The sequence below is a fragment of the Salmo trutta genome, chromosome 23 (assembly GCF_901001165.1).
Source record: "Salmo trutta chromosome 23, fSalTru1.1, whole genome shotgun sequence".
NCBI classification, from domain to species: Eukaryota; Metazoa; Chordata; class Actinopteri; order Salmoniformes; family Salmonidae; genus Salmo; species Salmo trutta.
In genome coordinates, this window is record NC_042979.1 from 14,969,427 (window position 1) to 14,996,939 (window position 27,513).

General features: G+C 42.7%; 2 protein-coding genes across 5 annotated transcripts in view; both read right to left on the reverse strand.

The window, feature by feature from the left end:
* Positions 1-3,604, reverse strand: LOC115159457 (developmentally-regulated GTP-binding protein 1). Its single transcript, XM_029709179.1, has 9 exons — positions 3,378-3,604; positions 2,728-2,851; positions 2,449-2,624; positions 1,994-2,063; positions 1,729-1,898; positions 1,435-1,565; positions 1,078-1,245; positions 807-929; positions 1-356 (listed from the first exon to the last, which is right to left on the reverse strand). The coding sequence occupies exons 1-9, from the start codon at positions 3,414-3,416 to the stop codon at positions 257-259; spliced, it is 1,101 nt and encodes a 366-aa protein (XP_029565039.1). The 5' UTR covers positions 3,417-3,604; the 3' UTR covers positions 1-256.
* Positions 3,605-4,576: 972 nt separating this feature from the next.
* kcnn2 (potassium calcium-activated channel subfamily N member 2) overlaps positions 4,577-27,513 on the reverse strand; it is a 31,397-nt gene continuing 8,460 nt past the window's right edge. The window contains exons 3-9 of one of the 4 annotated variants that reach the window (XM_029709176.1): positions 22,463-22,881; positions 21,939-22,080; positions 19,177-19,287; positions 18,852-18,979; positions 15,605-15,613; positions 12,204-12,273; positions 4,577-6,839 (exon numbers count right to left, since the gene is read on the reverse strand). In XM_029709176.1, coding sequence (XP_029565036.1) covers positions 6,564-6,839; positions 12,204-12,273; positions 15,605-15,613; positions 18,852-18,979; positions 19,177-19,287; positions 21,939-22,080; positions 22,463-22,881 — 1,155 coding nt within the window. In that variant the 3' untranslated portion in view covers positions 4,577-6,563. Of the gene's footprint in view, positions 6,840-12,203; positions 12,310-15,604; positions 15,614-18,851; positions 18,980-19,176; positions 19,288-21,938; positions 22,081-22,462; positions 22,882-27,513 lie in introns of all 4 variants that reach the window. The other 3 variants (XM_029709175.1, XM_029709177.1, XM_029709178.1) reach the window with 3 other exon arrangements.

Below are 27,513 nucleotides of genomic sequence, written 5' to 3' on the forward strand. Positions count from 1 at the left end.
TCATATTTATGGTGTTTATTTGATATTTTTGAGATTCAAGGATAATACTCTTTGATGGATTTAATGAATCACATGTCGGCATAAATGAGAGGTAAACGCAACATGGACATTCATATTTTTTCTTTCCGTTTTTCAAATTCCAAAATAAAATTGAGAACCACAAGACACAGATGTTCTCGTGGATATGTTTGAGAGGGGTCTTCATGAGCAGCAGACTATTCCCTGTGATGAGAAAATTAAGCAATCAGGAGTCTTTTTACTTTTTCACCAACTGGATAACATCCTCATCCTCCATGACATGGTCTTTTCCCACCTTCTGGGGGTTGTGTTTCACTGAAGCACCCCACACCAGAGCACTGAAAAGACAGGAAGACGCAGTGTTAGAACAATACCAACCAACTGCAACATTGAATCATATCTGTCTGTGTGCTGGACACAGCGGCAGCTAAGGCTGCGTTTAAACAGGCAGCCCAATTCTGATCTTTTTTTCACTAACTGGTCTTTTGACCAATCAGATCAGCTCTGATGTGATTGGTCAAAAGACCAATTAGAGGAAAACATATCAGAATTGGGTACCCATGTGAATTTTGAAAGTAAAAAGAAAAGAAAAGAAAATGGATAAATATTATATATATATATATATATATTATATTTTTTATATATATAGTATATCGTTTTTAAAAGTGCATTATGTCTTGCTGATTGTGGCTTTAAATCGGTTAAATACTCGGAGTGTACCCCAGTCTTTTCATAAACATCAACAAGATGCACAAAAGCCATTCATCAACAGTATAGTTAGTACTCACTATTTTAATTCTTTGAGGAGGCTTTTATGAATCTTCAAACAGAAGTCCTCCACTGCAGTATGTTCAGTAGGTAGAACAACTGGAGATGTGTAGTCAGGAAGCTGGCCTTTGGGTTTGGTGTATCTGGGGGACAACACATTCAAATGATTAATTCACAAAAACAACATTTATCCAAGCAGTACAAAACAGTTCTGTGTGTAATAGGAATTATATTTCATATAGGGTTCCAATGTCCCATCTAAGGGCTGTTAGGTTGAGTGTGTTTCCTTACATGCGCACTAGGTGCAGGTAGTCCCACATCTTCTCCAGAAGGTCATCAAAGTTCCAGCGGGAGTGGGCAGAGATGGGCACGCAGTGGGGCACCTTGTAGATGATGTCCAGCTCTTCAATGGAGATCTGGTCAATTTTGTTGAGCACATAAATGCAGGGGATGTACACTCTGGTGGGATTAAACAGAACTGTAATGTCAGCAGGTCTGTAGGGGAGCGTTGACCTTACTTTGGAATGGGGTATAGCGGAACTTTGGCTAGGGGGTATAGGTTGGATCCAATTATCGATTAAGGATTAAGAATTTAAAAAACTAAATAAAAAATGACATCCGAGTTTGTAGAAGTGCTCAGCTGCTTACCGGTTTCCCTCCACCACGTCGATGAGGTCATCAGCCGTGGAGTCACTGCGCAGGGTGATGTCAGCGTTGTGGATCTTGTACTCGGCCAGGATGCTCTTCACTGCGTCACCGTCCAGCTCACTCTGTGGACACTGGAGAAGGAGCAAGGAAGGAAGAACACCAGCGTAAGCTCATTGAAATCAAATGAGAGGGATAAAAGAAGATACTACTTCCAGAGATAGATAACTGTGAAGAGAGAGAGAAATAGGAACAGGTTGAGCTGGACGTGAAAGTGTTGTATTAAAACAGACGTACTGTGACGGTGAAGTTGATGCCTCCTTTGTCCTTCTTCTTGAAGCCGATGTTGGGCGGCTTCTTGTTGAGGCGGATTCCAAAGCCCTCCAGCTCGTGTTCAATCAGCTTCTTGTGGCCCAGAGGCTTTAGAACATCCAACACTATGAGGATCAGGTTGCAGGTTCGAGCCACTGGGAAAAGAAAGACCACAGTTACAAACTACCTTCAAGGTGTGTGAGTGTGACATGTTTGTGTATGGTTCTGATGGTTCACTGATGGCTCTCACCTGCGATGACCTGTCGTCCTCTACCCTTGCCATCTTTGGCCCCCTCGATGATACCTGGGAGATCCAGGAGCTTGGAGACACAAAAGTGGAATAAACATACAAATACTGAAACATCTCCTGCAAAACAACTTAAAAACAACCACAAATTAAGTAAAAATTACAAGTAACAAAAATACCAATTATCACTGTTAGTACAGATTGTCCTCTATTGGCCGTAAAGGAAAACTCCACCTAAAATACATATTTTGGTATTTTCTTCATTAGTCCCCTGTTGATACAGTCCCAAAATGTTTTACACGTAGTCAAGTTTTCAAGATATTGGACTTTCAAGAAGACAAGTGTCACTTCCACATCATCATGATGATGTGGAAGTGACACTTGTCTTCTTGAAAGTTCCACATAGTTTTAGAGTGGATTTTCCCTTTAAGCTGAGGTGTAAGATGCACATAAAGTACCTGTATTTTGGCACCCTTGTAGCGGATCACTCCTGGTACTGTGGTGAGGGTGGTGAACTCATAGGCCGCCACCTCAGAGTACACCCCTGCCAGGTTACTTAGCAAAGTAGACTTGCCCACTGAGGGGAACCCTACAAACCCGATACGGGCATCACCTGTTTTTGCCACATCAAAACCTATACAACAAAGAGTGACACATTAGTATTCATTACAATATGACAAGATCTTGTCCACCTCAACTTATCTCCACTGCACTGTTGTGTAGCGGTCAGGACTCGCCTTCCCCTGTGCCTCCTCCACTGCCTCCCTTTGGTGTGATAAGTTCTCTCCTCATCTTGGCCAGACGAGCTTTGAGCAACCCCAAGTGGTTAGACGTGGCCTTGTTCTTCTGAGTCCGAGCCATCTACCCAACACAGACAGGGGATGTTTAAATCATTCATATTCAACACAATACGACAACAGCCAGAACTATAATATTAGCTAGGCCTACTTGTCCAGAGCCAAGTTGTTCCGATGGCTGGCTTTCGACTGATCACAAAGAAAACATTGACATCACGACACCGGGGTTAATTACAATCTGTCAAAGCTGGTGAACTCCGGCGTGGTTCTATACGTACCGGCGCCGGTTAGCATGCTACTGGTGTATAATAGCTAGTTAGTTAATCTACCAACTACATAACGTTAGCTAGCTTATTTACAGTGGCCAACTAGCTTACATTAAAACCACAATAACACACAGCTATGCTCAGACTCGGGTGTCTGACATCATATTATGGTTCTATTCATTTTTTAGAGGAGAAATCCATTGTAAGGCCTTGATAAGCCAAGTTAAATTTAGCCAACTAGCTAGCCATCTAGTCAATTGGCCAAACAAAACGTGATTCACTGCTAACGCGTTAGCTAGCATTCGCGACCGTTAACGAACTTACCTCGGCCTCAATTTCTGCTATTTTGGCGAGTAAACTCATCTTGTTGCTGGTCCTTAGATGATATCACTATAACGATTAAACAAGTTTAATAGCAAAGTTGTTCAATTTTTTTGTTTTATCACGCAATCAAACAAGACTAGCTAGCAACAGCTAGCACCCATGCTTTCAACCTGTGGCTGGGGTCTCAGAGTCTTGGCGGCTCTCGCGAGGAGGAAGAGGGAAGCAAACCAAAGAAACTCGATGGCCTACCGGGCAAACTCAGAAAAGGCGATGTAGTTGGCGCCACCTACTGGAATGAAGTAGTTTGCAGATTTTTATTAGCTATCTGGCATAAAAAAAGAAGAATACAAAAATACAAATAAAACAAGTTAGCTGATATGACATATTTCGTGCAACAGCAATGACAAATGTTGCAGAAATTATGTAATTTAACACATTTCAAATACAAGATTCATGCTTGGTTTTGCCAAATCATAAATTAAATGTATCTGATGCTGCATAATTCAACACACACACTCACTCTCTCTCTCTCTCTCTCTCTCTCCCCCCTTCTTCCCTCAGTCCATCCCCATCATTCTCTCATGCCCTCCCTCCCTCCTTCTGTCCGCCCCTCTCTCTCTCTCGCTCGCTCTCTCTCCCTCCCTCCCCCCTCCCTCCCTCAGTCCGTCCCCGTCTCTTTCTCTCCTTCCCTCCCTCCTCTCGTCCCCCCACCCCCCTCTCCCCCTCCCTCTCTCCCTCTCTCAGTCCGTCCCTGTCTCTCTCTCCCCTCCCTCCCTCCCTCCTTCCGTCCGTCCGCCCCCCCTCTCTCTCGTTTGCTCTCTCTCGTTCGCTCTTTCCCTCCCACCTTCTGTCCCCCCCACCCCTCTCTCTCTCCCCCTCCCGCCCTCAGTCCGTCCCCGTCTCTCTCTCTCCTTCCCTCCCTCCCTCCCTCCTTCCGTCCGTCCGCCCCCCCTCTCTCTCGTTTGCTCTCTCTCGTTTGCTCTTTCCCTCCCACCTTCTGTCCCCCCCACCCCTCTCTCTCTCCCCCTCCCTCCCTCAGTCTGTCCCCGTCTCTCTCTCTCCTTCCCCTCTCCCTCCTTTTGTCCCCCCCACCCCTCTCTCTCTCCCCCTCCCTCCCTCAGTCTGTCCCCGTCTCTCTCTTTCCTTCCGTCTGTGCCCCCCCCAAGTCAAATGGATGGTATTAGTAATGCACACGCATCTGGTAAGTAGTAGTTTTTATTGTTTAATATTTCTATCGCATACAGTACATAATATCTCAAAAGTATCTATGTTGCTAAAATTTCTGGATCGACTGTCATTGTTTTAAAGCTCTAATACCAACAACAGTACATTCAACACTGTAGATGGGATTGAGCTTTTGGTTGGTTGGACAAGGTCATTGCAGAAAGTTGACTAGATAAGTGCCCATCAGATGAATGTGGCACACTCCTTTGACTTCTGAAAACCTTGCAGGAGGGAGGGTGCATATTGCCAAAATGTGCATAAATGGTGGAAGGTTACCTTTATTTCCCTTTGTGACTGGCCAGTGGCCAAGCTATTGCTGTTCAAAACAAAGTTACAAAGCTTTGTTGATAATAATGCTATAATCTTGAGCACATACAATATTTTCACAATTATATGTGTCAGAGATTACTTTTTTGCAGTTAGGTTTTGACATTTTACTTCTCAATCTGATAACCACCACTCATTATTAAGGATATGTGGTTAGTGATCATACCGTAAGTTGCTATATCATCTTCTATTACATTCCTCTTGAACTAACAATGTATATATTCCTATGGTTTTTGAAAGAGATATATTGAACCTCTTCTGAAGTAAGCTATCGTTTCAGAAACAAGACAGGCCTGATCATGGTAGGGATCATGGGAGGCACCTTCAACACGGTTTCTTAACCCTGGTCCTGGAGGTTTACTGGGAGATATGTTGAATATGCTGGATTTCATCTCGACCAATGCAATGTGTTGCATCATTTATTCTGTTCATATCTCTCCATCATCATTTACTTGTAAATATTGTGTGAAAGACATATTGTAAGAGGTGTGCGGAGGTGTGCTTATCCTCATGAACATATAAAAATATGAATTTTCTTTTAAAAGTGAGTTACAGTTCTTGTGAGTTATTGGTTTGCATTGCAACCAACTAGCGCTGCTCAGCTGAGGCAAAAAACAGTATAAATACTAAGTGCCTCCAGGACAAGAGTTGAGATATTCTGAGGAAAGAACAAACTGTGTTTATGATAATTGAAAGTATTAATTCCAGTAACCTAGCAGTTTGATATTGAGGTCCCTTTGTGGTACATAGCATGAGGGCTTTGACTTGAGTCACCCTCACTAATTCACAATTTATTAATTGAGCAATGACCATAAATCCATGCCCGAACATCTAAATTGTTCTTATTTTAAGGAGCAACAAAAATGTATATAATATGTCAGTCAGTATTGAAGTGCATTGATTAAAAAGTAAGTGCAAGTACAGATTTAGATGCATTCATTTTGATAAGAGGACTAAATTGTTTGCAGTGTGGCCCCAAAAATAGTCATTCTACAGGGGCACTCAACAACAACAAAAAAAACGCTATAGTTGATGCCGTTTCTAACCTAAAAGATATGTTTTTTCCTCATATTTCAAGCTGCATATGGTACCTCTGAGTGACAGTATGTGGGTGCCTTCTTGTGCTGCCCTTTGTCTGCAGTTCATCTCCATCAAATACTTTTTCCTCAATAAAAAGTATTGCTGTAATGCTTGCTGATTGACAGGTCCCATGATTTCTCAGCTTGCTTTAAGGAACACGGCATCTGAATCAAGCCAGCGGAAGCACAAAGTCTGTGAGAAGAAGCACTATTTTAGTGCCATATCTTTACACCCGGCCGGTAACCTTGCTGTCCTAAAACTGGCTACCTCTGCATAGAGATGGAGTATAGTTCTGATCACAGCCCCCATCGATAGGCCTAATAGTTTTTACTGAGGAAAGCATATTTTTCTACAGTCCTGTCACCAGAGCAAGGAAAACAACATCTTTTGAGATAATAAAAAACAAACAGCATCAGTTTAAAATCCATTGTCCCGGTACCTTGGATTCTGTCATCAGAATTTGGATAACACTTATTGAAACCATAAGGCTTTACAATAAATGCAACTTGGCCATATGATGGCAAAAGTCTTCTTTGTAGGTGTTCCACTTGGACTCTAGCTGCTCTCGGAGGAGGTGGGTGGTGCCGTGGAGGACGACCTCCGTCTGGAGACAGACTGTGAGCGCTCAGGGCTGTGTTTGTCGTATGGCTGGAGCTGCACCTCCAGGAAGTCCCTGTGCTGCTGGCTGATGACCTGGCTGATGAGTCCGGGCAAGGCCTGCAGGTTCCCCAGCAGAGTCTCCAGCTTGGTCTCCAGCATGGCGATCCTCTTCTCCATGTCCTCCCCTCTCTCGTTCAGGTCTGAGATCAGGTCATACATGATGTTCTGAGTCTGGAGGAGGAGGGACACACAGTCAGAGTAAGAAGGTGAGAGGCTCCCAGAGCATGGGGTGCTTAAGGCTAGAGAGGTTGCAGGCAGTTGTAAAATTATTTATTTGTTTTATTTACCTTATTTTGCATATTTTATGAACCTTTATTTACACAGGCATGTCAATAAATAAGAACAAATTCTTATTTACAATGACGATCTGTCCAGAGGTGAAGACAGCAGCGACGAAGAGAACAAAACAAAGACATCACAAGAATACACATAGACAGACACACATGGCAACAGTGCATTTGAGAGACATTTGAGGGGCAAATCCTGACTTAGTCAAATTTTCACTTAGTCATGCATTGATGTCAAAAAGCTAAGTTAAAATTTTACTTAAATTGAAGTTAGGAGTTGCCCCTCAGCTGAGAAGAGACAGCACGAAATTAATACTTCTGACTAGATACAGCTTGTGATTCATTTGATCGTGGGTTGCATCATTCTAAGTATCTAATCATGCCACTGTTCCCCACTACAACACTAAACTGTTCCCTGGAGATATTGATTTTACAGGCTATTAGTTTGCACTCCTGTCAGAACTGAACTCAGTCTACGGCTATTCTCAGACAAAAGGGATACAACACAACTGTCTAGGTGACTGTTGAAAAGAGAACAATCTTGAAGCGCCCTCCAAAATGAAATGATTATTCACTGTGATCGAAAGAGTGTTAGAAACACACAGCTGAGTCAATGTAGACAGAGACAGATCAACATAATATAACAAATAGTGTGTCTGGACACGGGTAGCCTAATTAACATTTTACAGAGGTTCATCATCACAACAAACAACCCACTGGGCACACACTGGTTGAATCAACGTTGTGTCCACGTCATCACAATGAAACTATGTTGAACGAACGTGGAACAGACGTTGAATTGATGTATGTGCCCAGTGGGAAAACCGGATGCTTAAGATAAGCAAATCAAATATGAATTGATAACTTGCAGAGAAATTCTGCTGTATACACTTACTAAACTTCTGCGCCAGGAAGTTGATCTTCTTCCTCTCGAGACATGGCATGTTATCAAACAGTGAGATATCCAGTTCTGTGGGGGCTGGAGAGTGGGAGTGAGGGCTGCTGTGTACCGAGCTAATGTTCACTATGAACGTAATCACTGCCAGCCTGTGGCCAATGCCATCCATCATTCATCTTGTCCTTTTCTCATTTGGGGCAGGAATAATGGGTTGGGTGGCTTGTTTAGAATCACAGTGATCCACTGAGGACCAAAACAACACTGACAGCTATTCACCACACACTCCAACTGGGGACGATAACGTTTCGCTGGGTTGCATCACTACCACAACCACTTCCTATGATGTTTTAAAAGAAATCATTTTCCACAGATGATCAAGGAATTTAGAATTTATATGCTTAGAGAGATTAAACCTATATTGGAAATCTTGATGTATTGCCCATGAAATGAGGAACCAATTTTATGGTTGACTCTGAATTCATGAAAATAAGGATGGGACCTTGAGGCGACAGCAAAATGCAACATTTAGAGTTATTGCCCTGCCAAAACCAATCTGAGCCTCGCTCTGTAAGAAGTGAATTGTGGATAGACATACAGTTGAAGTCGGCAGTTTACATAAACCTTAGCCAAATACATTTAAACTCAGTTTCACAGTTCCTGACATTTAATCCTAGTAAAAGTTCCCTGTTTTAGGTCAGTTAGGATCACCACTTTATTTTAAGAACGTGAAATGCCAGAATAATAGTAGAAAGAATGATTCATTTCAGCTTTTATTTCTTTCATCACATTCCCAGTGAGTCAGAAGTTTACATAAACTCAATTAGTATTTGGTGCATTTCCTTTAAATTGTTTAACTTGGGTCAAACGTTACAGGTAGCCTTCCACAAGCTTCCCACAATAAGTTGGGTGAATTCTGGCCCATTCCTGAGTCAGGTTTGTAGGCCTCCTTGCTCGCACATGCTTTTTCAGTTCTACCCACCAACTTTCTATGGGATTGAGGTCAGGGCTTTGTGATGGCCACTCTAATACCTTGACTTTGTTGTCCTTAAGCCATTTTGCCACAACTTTGGAAGTATGCTTGGGGTCATTGTCAATTTGGAAGACCCATTTGTGAACAAGCTTTAACTTCCTGACTGATGTCTTGAGATGTTGCTTCAATATATCCACAATTTTTCCTTCCTCATGGTGCCATCTATTTTGTGAAGTGCACCAGTCCCTCCTGCAGCAAAGCACCCCCACAACATGATGTTGCCACCCCCGTGCTTCACGGTTGGGATGGTGTTCTTCAGCTTGCAAGCCTCCCCCTTTCCCCTCCAAACATAACAATGGTCATTATGGCCAAACAGTTCTAATTTTGTTTCATCAGACCAGAGGACATTTCTCCAAAAAGTATGATCTTTGTCCCCATGTGCAGTTGCAAACCAGTCTGGCTTTTTTATGGCGGTTTTGGGGCATTGGCTTCTTCCTTGCTGAGCGGCCTTTTAGGTTGTTGCTATAGGACTCGTTTTACTGTGAATATAGATACTTTTGTACCTGTTTCCTCCAGCATCTTCACAAGGTCCTTTGCTGTTGTTCTGGGATTGATTTGCACTTTTCACACCAAAGTACACCCATCTCGAGGAGACAGACTACGTCTCCTTCTTGAGCGGTATGACGGCTGCGTGGTCCCATGGTGTTCATACTTGCGTACTATTGTTTGTACAGATGAACGTGGTACCTTCAGGCGTTTGGAAATTGCTCCCAAGGATGAACCAGACTTGTGGAGGTCTACAATTGTTTTTCTGCGGTCTTGGCTGATTTCTTTTGATTTTCCCATGATGTCAAGCAAAGAGGCACTGAGTTTGAAGGTAGGCCTTGAAATACATCCACAGGTACACCTCCAATTGACTCAAATTATGTCAATTAGCCTATCAGCCTTTTCTAAAGCCATGGCATCATTTTCTGGAATTTTCCAAGCTGTTTAAAGGCACAGTCAACTTAGCGTATGTAAACTTCTGACCCACTGGAATTGTGATAGTGAATTATAAGTGAAATAATCTGTCTGTAAACAATTGTAGGAAAAATTACTTGTGTCATGCACAAAGTAGATGTCCTAGCCGACTCCCCAAAACTATAGTTTGTTAACAAGAAATTTGTGGAGTGGTTGAAAAACGAGTTTTGATGACTCCAACCTAAGTGTATGTAAACTTCCTATTTCAACTGTAGATTAACAGAGGCATACTCTTGACTCAGTTCATCATAAACAAATTAAACTGGGAATGCATTCAATCTTTATAATATAACACTAATAAAATATGACCAGTACTCAGTGAAGGGTAGACCAGAACTGTAAGTATATTCAGTTGAGGCACAGAAATGCTTGTGTAATTGTGGGCTGATTTCACTGACCCAGATTTAGCCGACTCTGGGTCTAGGAAACTGGACGTGTGGGTATACATAGGCCTTTGACCCAATTTATACCCAAAACCCCAAGTAGCTGAAATTATAATGGCTACCAACTGACTCCGTAAAACAAAGTGTAGAAAATTAAAATAAATAAATATCCTGCATTTTCATTAATGAAATGGTAATTCAGTTTGAGGACAAATGCTGAAAAAAGTGTTTAGGATACTGTAATTGTAGGCCTACCACACTATTAATGTATCCTGTATTAATATATTTATTTATTTAGGCAAGTCAGTTAAGAACAAACTCTTATTTCAATGACAGCCTACACCAGCCAAACCCAGACGACGCTGGGCCAATTGTGCACCGCCCTATGGGACTCCCAATCACAGCCGGTTGTGATACAGCTTGGATTTGAACCAGGGTGTCTGTTGTGACGCCTCAAGCTCTGAGATGCAGTGCCTTTGACCGCTGCGCCACTCGGGAGCCCCAAATGCTTTATGTTGTGCCCGAAATTGCTACAACTGTAGGGAAACCACTGCTATGTGAGGGATTTCTCATAGCTTGGCAAAGGCTATGCAGCTGCCAAAGTTATTTTAAGTTCCATTATACATCTCCATCTATCCACGGGGAGCTCATGTACTGTGATGATTAATGCTATGCTGCCCTCTGATGGCGAGAGCCACTTATGACATTGATTAAAGATGGCAGAATGGGCTGTACTAGTCATCTTCCCCAATCTTAACCCTCTCCTAACTCACTGTGAGCCTTCGTAGCACTCTGTGATAGGGTGATATTAACTACCTAATTTATTATGTGGCATGGTGGCCTGAAACCAATTTGACCGTGGTGGACATTTGAATGTCAGTTCTCTCTCTCCCTTCCTCTGTCATTGTTTCTGGCTGAATCCTCACATCGGACTCACAGCGTGTCGCCCTTTCCAGGTTAGTATACTGTGTTTTTTTGTTGCGTCAGTCTAGCTCTCTGCCTAGTCCTTCCCTAAGGTGTGTCAACGTCTGTAGTCACAAGATCACCACCAAAGAGAGATTTGTTGAAAGATAGCAATGTGTTCAATACCATCAAGGGGTGGCTTCCCAGACACAAATGAAGAAAACTCCTGGACTAAAAAGCCATTTCAAGATTCTCCTTGACCATGCTTTTTAATCCAGGACTAGGCTTAATCTAAGTCTGGGAAACCAAACCTAAAGGTACATTAGTTTGATGTACCCATCAGGATGGGTATCCTGATCGCATAAAATAATATGCATTCCTTTATATAATCTTTAAAACAAAGATACTGTAGGTTTTCACCTACAACAAGGGGTGGAGATGGAGGGAACCTGGGGAAACCAGGTTCCCTCTGGGAAGTTATTTTGACATGCAAAAATGTGCATTTTTACATATAGTTCATTTTCATTAATCATTTTGACATGTACAAATGCACTGAGTTTACATTGGAGGGTTCCCATAGGGATTTCCCCCCCTTTTCCACCCCTAACAGTATGTATATCGTTCTATAATCTTTGAAACCAAGATACTGTATGTTTCCACCAACAACATTCCTGCATCTAGCCTGAGAGCCAGTCTGTTAATGTGCCATCATGCCAACTCCTTGTCACTCATTGTCATGCCAATGAGTTGGCAAGAGCACAAACAGATCTGGGACCAGGCTGTCCTGCACCCAGTTCAAGAAGTAGAAATATAATGCATCTTATTTTCTTTCAATGACATTACACAACTGGTTCTTCTTAACATTCATATGGAAAGTCTGTTTATTTGACACCTGTAGACTTTGTTTATTTATATGAAAATGTGTTATTAATTCCCCCAATGCATTGATATCACATGTATCACATGGAATCCTTCAAATCAAAAAGTGGGTTAGATAGAGATCAATCCAAATGCACAACCAAACTTCACAACCAAAATAAACTGGAATATGTGACGTTTGTCAGTCCAGCTTACCTTTGCAAGGTCCACTAGTGAGTTTGCTTGGTCATTCAGCTTGCGTTGCTCCATTTTAACACTTCTCAATCTGAACAGAAGACCATTCAGAACCCAACAAATGTATCTATTCGGTAAAGATGGGTTTAACAAATCTGTTCACACAGAAGGAATACACTCACTCCTAGGACATGCACAGGATGTGTGTAGAGAATGCAGGATTGGTTTCAGACAGTTTGATTGACTGCATGCAAGTGAAGACCAGAGTGGAGAAGCTGCCAGAGAGGAGAATGTGTCTATTACTGCAGTAAATCTCCAGCCCCTGAACTCTAGAAACAAAGACATATACAAGGGCTCAACTAGGTAGATACAATCTGTTGCAATGGGATTTAGCTGAAATAAACGATTAATGCAGTATATAAACTATACTAAGTTGTGGGACCTGGTTTTCTAACCATAGCAAACATTTATACACATGCTAAAAGCTTCATCCAAACACCTGGAAGACGTTTCTGTTTGATTCTTGTGAATTACTTAATCCACCTTCAAGTAATTCAAGTTAGATTATTTTCATTCTCAAAATAGAAAGATACTTAATCAATCTGAGCTATTCCAACTAAAGTGCTGTGATAGCCAAACTCCACACAAAAGCGGGTATTAATTCATTGTTCAACATAAATACAGCATTGTAAAATATAATTTAATGATAAAATATGAAAAATGTTATCATAAAAAGGATCAAGATTACAGTAAAGATGCAGCTTTATGTAGTATACCAGTTATTGATCAAAGAGAACATCCACCTGGTACTGTATCTTATGTAAAATGACCTAGTTACTAACAGTGATATGCTACATTGTTACATAGTGAGAAACTCATCCAGCTGGTATGAGGCCTTTCTGTCTTGGTGATGCAGACCAGTTAAAAACACAAAAATACACTTCTTCAAGAGCCAGAGTGAAATTAGTAACTTGCTTTAATCCATACAGCTGGCTTAAATAATTCAAATATCCAGTTTAATTAGGCTACTAAAGCAAATGTTTATCACCCACACTCACTGGGGAGTCAAAAACAGCAACTGTACTCGGGATATCAAGAGTTCTTCCCCCCACCCTGCAACCACCCGTTTTGCATGCTAAATCAGAATGAGACCAACACACACAGTGAGCTGGAGGCATGACAGTATCATAGCCCTTGTGACCAGTTTTTCTTTCAGATAAAACCCAATGCTCTCAGACTAATTGTATAAACTGATGAGATGGGCTTTGAGTTAGCGGCTCTAATTAGACTGAATTTGAGGGTGTACAGCACCATAGAACAAGGAGGAGAACACGAGGGGTCTTCAGGGACCCTCTGCTAATAGGCTCAGATTCATCTAGTCTCATGCAATGGAGCATCATTGTTAGGCATTGCAATACAAAGGCAGAAATGTGTGGAGCTAGATGACAGGTCAGAGCAACAAGGGGCACTACAGGAGCCACTGAAGGACACTACAGGCAAAGGACGATGCCTCAACGGCTAGTGAGGGGTAGCTGTATGGTCCAAAAGAAGCACATTCTAAAACAACTAGCCAATGTTATTGCAAAAATAGCACTTTTATTGTTCAAGTAATCTGGCAAATTGAAAGGAGAAAAGTTACCAGAGTGAAAGACATGAGCGAATCAACATTAAAATGTTTGTGCAGTAAAGATGTTAGACTTGTCAGAATTCTGCATTTCACGGTTGGATGACCAATAGCTGTCAAATGGTGTTGATGAACAAGGCAGGCAGGAAGCTGGGGTCATAATGTGAAAGCATCCTGCCCACTCATGCTCAATATTCTATGTCCTTCTGTGATTCAGTGTTCCTGTGCGGTCCTGGTATTTCAATTGGTGCTTATCTGCTTTGCTATTCATCAGGGGGAAAACAGCTATACTAAGCTTTTCAATGCCCTTTTGAATTCTTTAAGGCAATCTCAATAGTGGTGCACCATAGATTTTCTCTGGGATGCTCTTTGTCATGACCCCTGTTTACCTCGCTGTGAAAAGACTGATCCAAAAATGGTCTTCAGTGTAATGGACAGGCCGTTCTGCAGCCCGACTCTGCCCTGCCCCGGCCTGACTACTGGCATTCATGCTGTGTCAGTTATAGCACAATGTCTTTAAAGCAGGACAAGATCCCGGAGGCTTACCCCGACCTTCCCCTCTAAGGTCGTGTCCCTGTCTCACACCTGCACTGAGTTACCAAGCTAACGGACGCATGCTGCTTCCTGTCCCGCTTCCTTCTGTACATCAACCTCCCTCCTGCCTCTCATCCCTGCCTCCTGGATGGGTGCAGGCTCCAGGGGACTGTCAAACTGCATTATACAGAGGATGGTCTGTGTGCCTGCCAAATAATCCTCTCATCTCCTCCAACATATTGTAAAACATCTGGCTGTGTACATGCATCATGCTAGGTGTAGCTAGACAAATGCGTCACACCAATGTGATAAACTAAGGCCATTACACTAGACTAAGGAGAGTGTGGCTAGCTCGGTGCAGCTATGAGCTACATACCAGGTCTCCGTTGAAAAATAGATTTTTATCTCAATGAGACTAACTGGATAAATAAAGGTTCAATAAATCTGTGAATTCTACTGGCGCATTCATAATGGACACTGTCTTTGTTGCTACCAGTCATCCAAGAGAGAAATGGAGGGAATGCAACTGTAACCGACGTCACAGTGGTTTCACAAGGCGAAAGATGACCCCAAGCCCTGGTTAATGTAGCCAAGGCAGATTGATAGGGGGAGTAAACACTGACCTAGACAGATATATTCTATTCTGTCGTTATTAAAGTAAGCCTCTCCTCAAGCACTAGTGGTCATCCTTCGGTTCATGAAAGCACAGTTCATTGGAGTTTAATCAGCGGCTTGCTTTCTGATTAAATATCAAATTCATGCAACAATGGAAAGAATAACACCCTCCATCACCCATAATTGAAATTCATCAAAGGAAGATACATGGAAACATTAGCATTGATGTTTAATTGGCAGATGTGTAACGCTTTGATAGAAGAAAAGTAGGGCAGAATTGATCGAGATGTCTTGCTTTGTCTAAATATACCATGCTGAGTTTTTGTAGGCTAGTCACTAGTTCATCATATTCACTTATTTTGGCCTAATCCTCATGCTGTTCAGGTAATGATCTAAAAGACAAATTCCAATTTTAACGGTGTTGTGTAACTATATCAAATGAAATATAGTGTTCCTGACAAATTTACATTATGTGACATTGTGTGATCAATCATTACTCGATGGGAAATCGAAATGTGTAGCTATGGTATGAATTTCACTTATCAAATGAAGGAGTGTAATTTTTTTGTCACATCACTGAGTCAAAAAGGCAAGCTCTCATTTGCATGCACACAACATTTCTGTAGCTACATGTGAGGCGAAGACTTACTTTCGAGCTCTATTGCATTGTCGACACAAACAGGAAAAAAAAGGAAACATAAAATTGACAAATGAGTTATTACAACATCAGATAAATGCATCCAGATGGCAGGATCAGTCTCCAGTTCAGGCCTGGGTACTGCAACCTGAATCCCACAGCTGTCATTTTGAATAACAACCCTAACATCGACTTAATACCATCATCACTATCAGCAGCATCTTTTTTTTACCCCCTTTTTCTCCCCAATTTCGTGGTATCCAATTGGTAGTTACAGTCTTGTCCCATCGCTGCAACTCCCATACGGAGTTGCAGCGAGAGGTCGAGAGCCGTGCATCCTCCAAAACACAACCCAGCCAAGACACACTGTCCGCTTAACCAGCCGCACCAATGTGTCGGAGGAAACACCGTACATCTGGCGACCATGTCAGCGTGCATTGCGCCCGGCCCGCCACAGGAGTCGCTAGTGCGCAATGGGACAAGAACATCCCTGCCGGCCAAACCCTCCCCTAACCCGGACTACGCTGGGCCAATTGTGCACCACCCCATGGGTCTCCCGGTCGCGGCCGGCTGCGACAGAGCCTGGACTCGAACCAGGATCTCTAGTGGCGGACCACTGCGCCACTCGGGAGGCAGCAGTATCTTTTTACCTCACAGCAGATAACCAAGGAATCATGGGGTTTAAAACGTCAATATTCCTGTCACATTATTCTGATCAGGCCCCTGCTAGCTACTCCCCGAGGTCCTGCCCTAATCCTCCCCTACAGACCAGCCCAGTTTATCAGACATGCAGTACTGTCAGACCAGCCTCACTGAGCGAACCAATGACCAGACAGACAGCCGTGGCAGTCTGACACGTTCTCTAGCTAACATTTATCTTGGTTTTCCCAGGAACACTGCAGAGACCATGGAAAAAGACAAAGTTACCTCCTCCTCCCCTCGGACCTGTCCCCTAAATGCTATTGGTGGAGGGCGATTGATATGGCTCAGGCCAGAGGAGGAAGCATAGGGATTATTCATACTTTCCCACCACTATTGCTTCAAGAAAAGGTCACTGACCCCTCTCCAGCCCTCCACTTGAGCAAACCAAGACTGTTCTCAGGACAGTTTGGTTGTAGCTAGGTATGTTCGAGTTGCGTCAGGGACAATTTTAGCTAACCTTAAGTCTTTTCCTAACCCTAACCTAATTCTCCTAACCTACCACGTTAATTATCCGAACCTGCTATGAAAAGTCGCTTCTGCTAGTCAAAACTGGCAGACCTGCCCTGAGAACAGTCTTGGTTTCCACTAATGCGATACAGCTCCATTTGAGGGATGAGCATGCTCCCAGGCACACCCTCTCTGTGGCCACTGACTCTTCATAACACAGTGTATGTACATCCTCCCAGGCAGCCCACACTTGGAGCTGAACCCTGCAGCTGAGGCCACAGGCATCACTAAACACACACCAGGAGGTGCTTTCTGAACCCCAACTCCTCTGCTAAGACCCACTCCCTCTTCATACAGCTTACTGAGCCTGTATAAAAGGTGAGATGGTCATGCCCATGAACAAAGTAGTGGAAGTGGCATTTTACAACTGAATCTGGTCCTGTGGAGATTCTGCCAAAGCTCTGAGGGTTTCCCATTATTAGCTCATCCTAGAGAAGAGGATGACATGATATGCTGTCATTACCACAAATAGCCTGAACTCAGCTATAAAGGACATAGTAACTCTGCCTGCGCAACTATGACAGAAGCCTATATAACAGCCGCATTTCGGATGGGGGTTGCAGCAGAAGCAGCCAATACTCTCTACCTGGAATCCCTTTCAAAAATCGAAACTCTTAATGTCATCATGGTAAACGACGCACGAAGAACCGAATCATGAGCAAATGAAAAGCTCCACACAGGAGACCCCGCAGACCCGTTAACACATCACAGAAAATATATCAAACAAGAGAACATTTTCACCATAGCATATGATTACAATCAGACCCTAGTCATCATAGTAATGTAAACCAAATCTGATCTCAAAAGAGGAAAAATATCTCATTGCGTTTGATATGATAGTCAGTTGCGTAGATAAAAGGGGGAAAATACAATGTTAGAAGTAGGCTTTGGCTTGTAAGACAGCTTCGGTACACCAAGAGGAGAGGACATGAAAATCAATAGGGTTTTAGAGAGAGCACTTGCATTCTCCCTGTAGACTGTCTAAGAAACTACCTGACAGGTAAACCGGCTAATCATAAGGATACATGCTAAAGGAACAACTCAGAGTGTAGGCCCAGAGGTCAGCATGACATTTGACTCAGACTTTAGGTACACAACAAAGACACTCACAGTCATCTTGACACGCAATAGAACTGGCAGTTCCTTACATCATGGTGATGCAGGATGAGATAGAGGGGGAGGGAAGAGGGAGCGAGAGAGAGAGAAAGATGAGAGGTTTTACTGCCACCGCTGAGAAGGCAGGGGAGTGAAAATGGTCCTCAAGAGTTTATCATGAATAGTTTAGGTTATGGTAAAAAGGGTCTGGGTCCTTCCTGTCATGGTTTACAGTTGCTTTGAAGATACTAGATTAGACAACCAGTAATTAAGTGCAGATAAGTTATCAGCAATTGAGAAAGATCTCCCAGTCATTTTACATTCTCCTGATCTAATGAGTAAATTGCTTTCAATAAAAAAGATTGAATGACTACTTTGCAATTATAGCCCACCACTTTGCAGTAGCACAATAACACCACTAAAACGTCATTATATAATGATATAGAATTGATCAGTTAGCATCAGAATGATCTTACTACCAAGTCAACTTTAAAGTTAGATCATTGACCTATGAGGGTTTCTGGAAATGTTTGTGCATACTCATTTAGCATGACTGTTTCTATAATTCATTATTTCTCAAAAGAGAAGTAAATACATTCGATTTGCATATCATCTGCATAATTTGTGTAACTGCCGTTTAGAAATCCCACAGTATTGACCACTGAGCTGTTAAGAGGGCACATCTGACATGTTTTGGAGCTAAACACTTCCTGACACCCTTCCAACTTATCAATATTACACAACAATAGAGTGAAATGAGCAAGAAAAAAGAAAAACGGTAAATATTCCACATTGTAAATATAGATTTGGGCTACAGGTGTCAAACAATTCAGATCTCAGGTTCATATTCTGATCTTTGATACTGTATGTATGAGAAAGTGTGAGACTGCAGATACCAAGGTGGAATATGTATTTACCACACTGCCAGGAGCAGAGTTTTAGGCAGGGTACCTACTGATGAATGGCTTGGAGGAATTTCCTCTGGTGCTTCCTGACTCTGGCGTGGTCCATCTTCCTGACCAGCTTGGTGTTCTTGTAGATGAGCCACGTCTCCCTGAGTACATTTGCAGCTGTGTTTTTCACCTGACACACAAAGAGTAGGGTTAGAAACACCGTTCATGGTAAATAAAATACTCCTAATGTAATGGAAAACATACTGTACTCATGTTCAACCATGCTTGGTCTTCCTGAAATGCTGCACAATAGGGAAACGGGGCAGCTGAGATTATTCTTTCAAATTTTTAAATGAAAAACGACATGCAAGTAAAGTATTTACTTACTCTTTTTGTCAACTGGGTGTCCATCATAAAATTATGAACATGTTTTTCAGCTTTGGTTAACTCCAGTTTCTTTGCAACCACAGCCACCACCAAGGCTGTGCAGCCAGCTCCCTGGGAGGAAAAATAAATAGACACTGTTACAGAGGTTGACTTTATTGTGAACGTTTAAAAAGATTTAACCTACTTTTAGAAGCATAATATTAGGAAATGATGCTTTAAAAAAAGATTCTCAAAACAATATCCTCTGAATATACATGAATCTGCACTGCCACCCCACCAGAGATTTAAAAAAATAAATATTGTAAGGTTTAAAAAAAAAGTCAGATACCCAAGGGCTAGATTTTTAAAAATTACCTCATAAGCAGCACTGAAAAAGAGAGCCGCAGTGGCATGAGAATGTAATATAATTTCTGCAATAAACTCTAAGAAAAAAAACGTTTCCAAAATGGTTATCCTGCTGTCCCCATAGGACCCCATTGGGTTCCATGTACAGATGTCGGATCTTAACTTCATCACTCTTTTGGCACAGAGAATTTTCCTGCTGCATCAGGAAATTCAATTGAGCCTTGCGAGTACCTGATAAAGAGCAGTTCTCTTTCTCTCCATGCGGGGGCAGTCGAGTCATTTGGATCAGGGCTTGCTATCAAAATCATTTTCTCTCTCCCTCGCTCAAACGCTAGGCCTAGGGTCCTATTACAGCAACATTAAAATGTACAAAAATGTATCTGAATTGCAGCCATAAACATCAATAACCGTTGTTTTACATAGCTTGATAACACCAGATAGATATTGGTCTCCACTAGGCTAAGTGTCAAGTGTAGCCTAAGGTCAAAATTGATTTCAATTGCCTCCCAAGTGGCACAGCGGTCTAAGGCACTGTGTTGCAGTGCCTGAGGCGTTACTACAGACCCGGGTTCAATCCTGGGCTGTGTCGCTGCCAGCCACGACCGGGAGACCCATGAGGTGGCGCACAATTGGCCCAGTGTTATCTGGAGCCAGGGTTAGGGGAGGGTTTGACCGGGCGCACACACGCTGATACGGTCACCAGTTGTACGCTGTATATTTTACCCCCGATCTTGATAAGAAATGACCTTACCAGACCTTTTTGGATAACATGAATAGGAAACTAATAAAATAATAACAATAGTCTACACCAACATTAGTTTCCATTCATACAAAGAGTCGGGTAAATTACCACGGTAGATTTGCCGTGGTAAACTAGGAAACACTTTATTATTATTGTACGGAATCCTTGTCAAATAGATGATTTGCCCCTAGTTTGTTAAAAAGGACTAAGTTGTTCTGATTACAGTACCAGCCAGAGGGCGAACATATCTCGATTTACTTTGGTTGCAAGCAGGACTAAGGTAACACCGACGTCATATTTCAGGCAGCAGTAGAGGTGACCAATAAAGGTTGCAATTGAGATCAGCTGTGAAGGTGAATTTAGAGCATATTGATGGTTTAACGAGACATCAGCTGGCGATAATCTAGTGCCATCGATGGCTGCAATAGGCCCCTTTTTATTTGATTATATTCCAATAGGCTACATTCTGTAGGCTACCCGTTAGCCTATCATTGTCACCTAATGAAAGATGTGAAAACGGATAATATGCTACTGTGTTTCCCTGTCAGAGTTGATGAGCTGATTTGGGCCATCAGTTGATTGACAGATGTAGCACTACTGTAGAACGATATACTTTCCTCCAGTGTGGATGCTCGTCCACGCTTTATAGTTAGGCTATGTATTCTGGTCTTTGGATTGAAAGCCTGTATTGTGTGGCTTTAATATTTAATTTCGTAAATCTATGAAAATGTTTATGCATTTGAACCTACCCAAAGGTGATTTTGTTGAACTGAGACACTGATGTGTAAATTATCAGACTATTTGTTTTACTTCTTGAAAACATTTAAATAAATGCAATTAACTTGTGGGCCCAATGTAGACTCAGGCTGGACGCTATATCGCCCAGCACTCATGAGGCTCGGAGTGTGCTGCTTAGACCACTGCTCTATGGCAGTTCACTAAGAATACTATGAATACTGATGATCCATAGGCGTGTAATATTTTATAATTTAGTTTTAAGCCTTCCCCAAACCATAGCCCTAACCTTAACAACTCGGAATTAACGCCTAAACTGTTAACCTTTGAGTTGTTTCTGTTTTAACCCTGTAACCGCTCAGAATAAATTCATAAAAAATAGACGTTCATCCATGAGTCAAAGGGCAGTGGGCCAGATTCGAACTCATACTAACTCTGGCATAGGCTTTGTGTGCTGCGGTCAGTGGGTGTAACCGCAAGTTCACACAGGCACTGAGGCGACCAACATAACGTATTCTGCCTATTGCTTGCCTTCAACATATAATAAAACAATTGATTACAAAAATAAGATTTTCCCTAACGAAAAATACATCTAACCCTACAAATATGTTAATTTATGATAGTCCACATAAGAATTAACACGAGACGCACTGTAGCCTGTACGTAGCCGACATAAGGTAGCCTACAATGTAGTTCTGCTTCCAGCTGCCCCCCTGGCGGCGATTCTAACTACTTCTTCAGATATTCAAATTCTCCTGCTGCAGGATTATTTTCCTCCTGCGATGAAAGGGGTCAAATTAAGATCTGACATCTGTAGAACCCTGGAAAGGGTTCTTCCTGGAACCAAAAAGGGTTCTTCAAAGGGTTCTCCTATGGGGTCAGCTGAAGATTTATTTTAGGTTTTAGATAGCACCTTTTTTTGTAAGAGTGTAGGGCTCACCATAATACCAGTGAGGAGACAGACTCCTTTTCCACAGTAAGTGTTGGGGACCATGTCCCCATATCCAATGGTTAGAAAAGTGATTGAGATCAACCACATGGCTCCTAGGAAGTTGCTGGTTATGTCCATGTTGTCATGGTATCTGGAATGGAAGGTATAGAGTCAGCCTGGAGTCAGCTTGCCAAATACTTACACATCTTATACATCATACGTACAGTACATCCATGCCTCATTCATGTGCAATATAAATAAGGTGTAAACAGTTTCTCCTATCGCCTAACAAGACGTAAACTATGGGCCATAATTGTCTATCCCTTGACATTCCCAAGCAGAAGATCTGCATACAAAAATGGTGGTATGGCTGGGAATGTGAGGAGGGAGCACTATATCTGGATGTAAGCCTCCAGTAGGATGCACAACGAGTTAACGCCTGTTCCCCCTGACCAAACCATGGTGTCTTATTTATGTTTCATGCAGTGCTTTGTGCAGCATAGCGTGACAGCGATAGGGCAGCAGGTCCAGACCTCTCGCAGGCCCTCACGGTCCACGCAGCGATGATCCACAACGAGATGGTAAAGACCAGCAACACGGTGCCAGGGCAGATGGTCATCAGGGTCTTCATGACGAAGCGTGTGTTGAAGTTGATCTTGTTGAGCGCCCCGATGCTGCGGGACGAGGCGTCTGTGAAGAGCTTGCTGTGGAGCAGCATGACGCGGGCGATGAGATACAGCCGCAAGAACATGGGGATGGACAGGATGATGTCCACGTCCGCGTCCGTCTTGGACGGGGTGTAGGAGAAGGCCAGGCGCGCTGTCCAGGTGAAGGTGTAGTTCCCTGGGATGGGGTGGATGGCGCACACCAGGATCTCCAGGCAGATGAAGAAGATGCGCTCGTAGGTCATGGCTATCCTCCAGTCATCTGCTGCATTGTCTACCATGAATAACTGAATAACAACATGGATGGAGGGGGAGAGGGAAACAGATGGAGGTTACTGAACTAGCTCTGGTTAAATGCAGCCTTGCATTTGAATCCCAATGGCATCATTCTAAATTGATAAAAACCATAAACCATTACGAGCACACTCAATCAATGGAAATGAATGAACTCAGGTTTCTGACTGATCGACGTTCAGTGATTCCCATTACTAACTGTTAGCGTTCGCTACACTGTTCACCCTGTTCTGCCACGGAAGTCTATGGGACCTCCTGCATGTGGATAACATTTCCGACTTCAAAGCATTAAACTGATGAGAACATCTGCCACCTCCCACATTAGCATAGGTATCTTATCGCCTGGCCACAGAGCAGAAGGTAGGCCACTCCACTGGGGGCTTTGATGTGGACTGATTTCACTCCCTTTAATGACACTCCTCTATCCTATCCTCCTCTATCCACACTCAGCCGTGCTGTACACCTCCTCTCCATCTCCTCTTTCCTCATCGGCCTCCACTCCTTTCCACTTTTTCTCCTTATAAACACCTTTCATCTCTCTCACTCCAGTCTAAAGCTATCCACCAGTCCCGCAGTTTATTGCTCAATGCTTCCATCCACCCTGAAGTGATGCCCTCATTGGCCTCGTCCCCTACCGACAGACCAAACACACCCCTTAGTGTAATTCGATCAAAGTGATCTATCTGACTGTGTTTATGATCTACAGATAAACTACTACCCTCTGTCTCTAGAGATGGCTTCCTCCCTTGCACCTGGCATACTCCTCTGCAGATGGATTGCAGACTAAATGAAATCGAGCAACGTTAGCTTCCTCTCTACAGTTGTCAAATCACTCCCCTCTCTGACACGCAATACCGAAAGTTCACCTCATCCGCTCCCTCCTGCACTCAATCACCTCAAGGTCTATGGGTTGTATACGGGCTGTATACGGGCTGTCACAACTGGTGGGAGATACTTCAAAAATGTTGCCATTATCAAATTTCAGAGCAATATTCCCTGTGACCTCAGCCATTCAATATAAAGGGAAATGTAACACATTTTAACTGAAGCCATCCTATGATGCTTAAATTATTGGCGCTGCGTCTAGAGATATCTGTCCCTCCAGTGTGTGGGGAACATGATTATGCAAATCTGTTTTTGGTCTTTGGTCTGACTTTTCAAACAACAGTTCTGTTTGAGATTTAGTAATTGGTCCTGTAAAGTATTTGCTTCCCATGGCTCCTACTGTCCACCCCACTGTCTAAACCTCTGAATAAGAATAAAAGAAAATGAAATATTCAAGATCAATTAGTCTCAAACAAAATGAGAAGTCTGAAATCTATCACATATCAGCCAAATATGTTAGCAGATCAGTCAAAACACCAGAACGTTTAATAATTCAGATTTCTCTATGAGCACAAAAACTTTGAGATAAATAAGTGAAGTCACAGATTATGACTTGACATCCTGCCAACTAACCCCCATTTAGTACAACTCTAGGATCCTCATTAGAGAAAAAAATGCTGTCCCATTCCTCAAAGCGTAATGGCATCAATGACCTAGATAATATATTTAGCCATAATACATGACTAAATCTTGAATCAATGAAACAGATATACATTTCCCACGACCAAAGAAAGCTTTAATTTCACATCTCTAGCTCTACGACACCCTGAAAACAGATATGCATCACGAGACATGACCCATAAGTCAATACATTGCATTCAAAAGTTGCTGATAAAGCTGCATTGGGTGAAATTGTGAAAAACTCAGACAAGCAGGCAGGCAGGCAGGCAGGCAGGCAGGCAGGCAGGCAGGCAGGCAGGCAGGCAGATAAACTCACAGACAGACATGTCCCTGTCTCTCTCTCTCCATCTCTCTCTCCTATCTCTCTTTCTCCTTCCTCTCTTCCCACTCCCTTATTCACCCCCTCTCTCCCCCTCCCTCATGCGCCCCCTTCTCTTTCTCTCCCTCCTTCTTTCCCTCCCGCCCCCTCCTCTCATCTCTCTTTATATTCCTCTCCCTCCCTCCTCTCTCCCACCTCCACCTCTAGATGTGCGTCAAGGGCATTGACGCATCAGTCAATACATTCCATTCAAGGTAAAAGAAAGTTGGTGATACAGCTACAATGGGTAAATTGGTGAAAGACTCACAGACAGACAAACATATACACTCACAGACAGACAAACATATACACTCACAGACTTTTTTGCCTTGAATCCAATGTATTGATTTATGCGTCACCTCTCGTGATGCATATCTTTCTGCAAAAGTATACCAGACTGACGCTTATCAGTTGATACCAGGCTAGCACTGCACATACTACAGCCTTCCAATCCCACAGGCACACTGACACTACAGCCACCTACACCCCATTGCCACACAAAGAACATTCCACTAGAACATCCTGGCAAATGTCACACTCCCATTAAAGCTAGCCTGCAAGCCAAACGCTTCCCATCGAAAGCTACCGGAAATTCCAACCGTAAAAACCATTGCAGCATAGAGCATCACAAAGAAAACAACACAGAGACAGAGTAATACAGATTTCAAGACGAACGACCCACATTCTAGCTCAAACTACATTGCAGCTACGTATACAAAACCCTCCCACACAACATCTCTACCCAATTCATTCATCAAAACACCACATTGGAAGGTTACCCCACAAATATAATTCTAAAGCACACAACTATGTGCCTGATGCCTATATTAAATACATACTGTAACAACATCTAGCTCCTTGAGAGCACTGACATCTGTCAGACTCCTAGGCTGAGAGATGCTGTAACACTAACCAGGCTCTCTGTTGGTATAGCCTTGATTGGTAAGTCTTTCCAAGGGAGTGTAACTTAGACATGGAAACACAAGCTGTTACTCCACTATGTGACAGACGCTATCTTACTCACAGACCTAAGCCATCAAAACAGTCCGAACAGAATATTGTCTGCACACAGCACGAAAGCTCTCATTTGTATTTGAGACAACAACTCAATGTAACAAAAGAAAGCGTTTTGCTTTAAAACAGTGTAATTAAACATTTAAAACCAGGTCATATAAGAAAAGCCTATTGGTCTGTAAAAGCAATTATGGTCATTCATGACCTGAAATACAATACCCAAGAGCTCTTTACCTCTGAGCATCAAAAATATTCCATGCTAGTGGCAGAAGCACTAGTTATGAGGGAGCGGGGGAGTAACTTACAGTTACATTACATCTGCAGCGGAAAACCTGGAATTATGCATGTGGCTTAAGAAGGGACAGCAGTCAAGTCTCTTTCTACAGTATATCATACGCACGTATAACGTGTCCAGGTCATATCCTCCTAGAATAAAAATACGGAAGGGGTTTATGGCTTACTAAGCTTAAAAGGTCCTCAATGCTGCGACAATAGTCCATCCCATGATCCATAGCCTAATAAAGAGCATGCCCAAGAGGGACCAGAGAGGGACGCATAGAAAATGGCCTGTTGACCCATGCTCACGCACCAACGCAAACACACACAGAAGATGATCTTTATAACAGAGAGAAAGAGCAGTGTCGCTACGCATGGTGTCCTACAAGCAGAACCCCTGTAACGCACAATGATAGACACAAAGACCCAGAGTGACCGGTTCCAACCAAGGCCAATCTCTTCAAATATAGCCTCCTGTCACGGTTCAGTGGCTGCTCTCAGATGGTTGGCTTGTCGTCTGATGGATACAAATACTGTTTATTCATTAAGGGACTATTCCCCTGCTCATCACGGGAACGCTGCACCCACGCCAGCCAGGGTGAGCCTACGGCACAGTGCTGACATTTTTGCCCAGACCACACCATTAAGGATGTACTTGAGGTCATCCCATTCCTTAGACTCTCTGTCGACCTTCTTTCTTAAAGTATCCATAGAAGCTCACCCTGTGTTGGTTGCAGTCTGGGTTGGTTACTGGTTTCAGTATGCTCAATATAACTAATGGAGTCCAGCTCAATATTTAATCTGTCTGTGTAATGTGGAGATGGGAACATATATCTTGTCACTGAGCGAAAGAAATCGCTCAATCTCATTAGTGAATTAGGTTGAGAGGTTCAGCCCAATTAGAAATTCATGCAATGGTTTATTTATGATATCAAAGTGAGGCACTAAGAGGCTACTTTGCTGAGTAAATCTCAAGCTGTATGTTACATTTTATTTTGCATCTGAAATCAAGTGATCACTGAATGCGTAGCATTCAACTAAAATAAAAAATCTATATGAAAAGATAATATCATAAGTAAATCTCCCTTTGTTTGGAGTGCTCTAGCTGGAGCCGTTTCTCATATATAACATCTATGTTTCTGATCATATAATTTATCATGGGGTAGCAAACATGATCAATTAATACATGTGGATTCTCATCCTGTTCAGAGGCAGAGTATATGTGCCCTTGAAAGCCTGTTTATTCAGTGAAAACATTGAGATCACCAGCAAGCAATGGTTATCTGACTCCAGTCTGGCATCTCAGGCAGAGGACAGATTTCCCTGTGAGAAACGCACAGCCTCTCCTGCAGTTACAACACCGTGTCTTTAATACGCACAGAGAGGCACGCACACACACAGCACAAACACACACCATCCAGAACAAACTAAGCTAGACAGGGCTGGGTACATTGACTTCAATACAAAACCT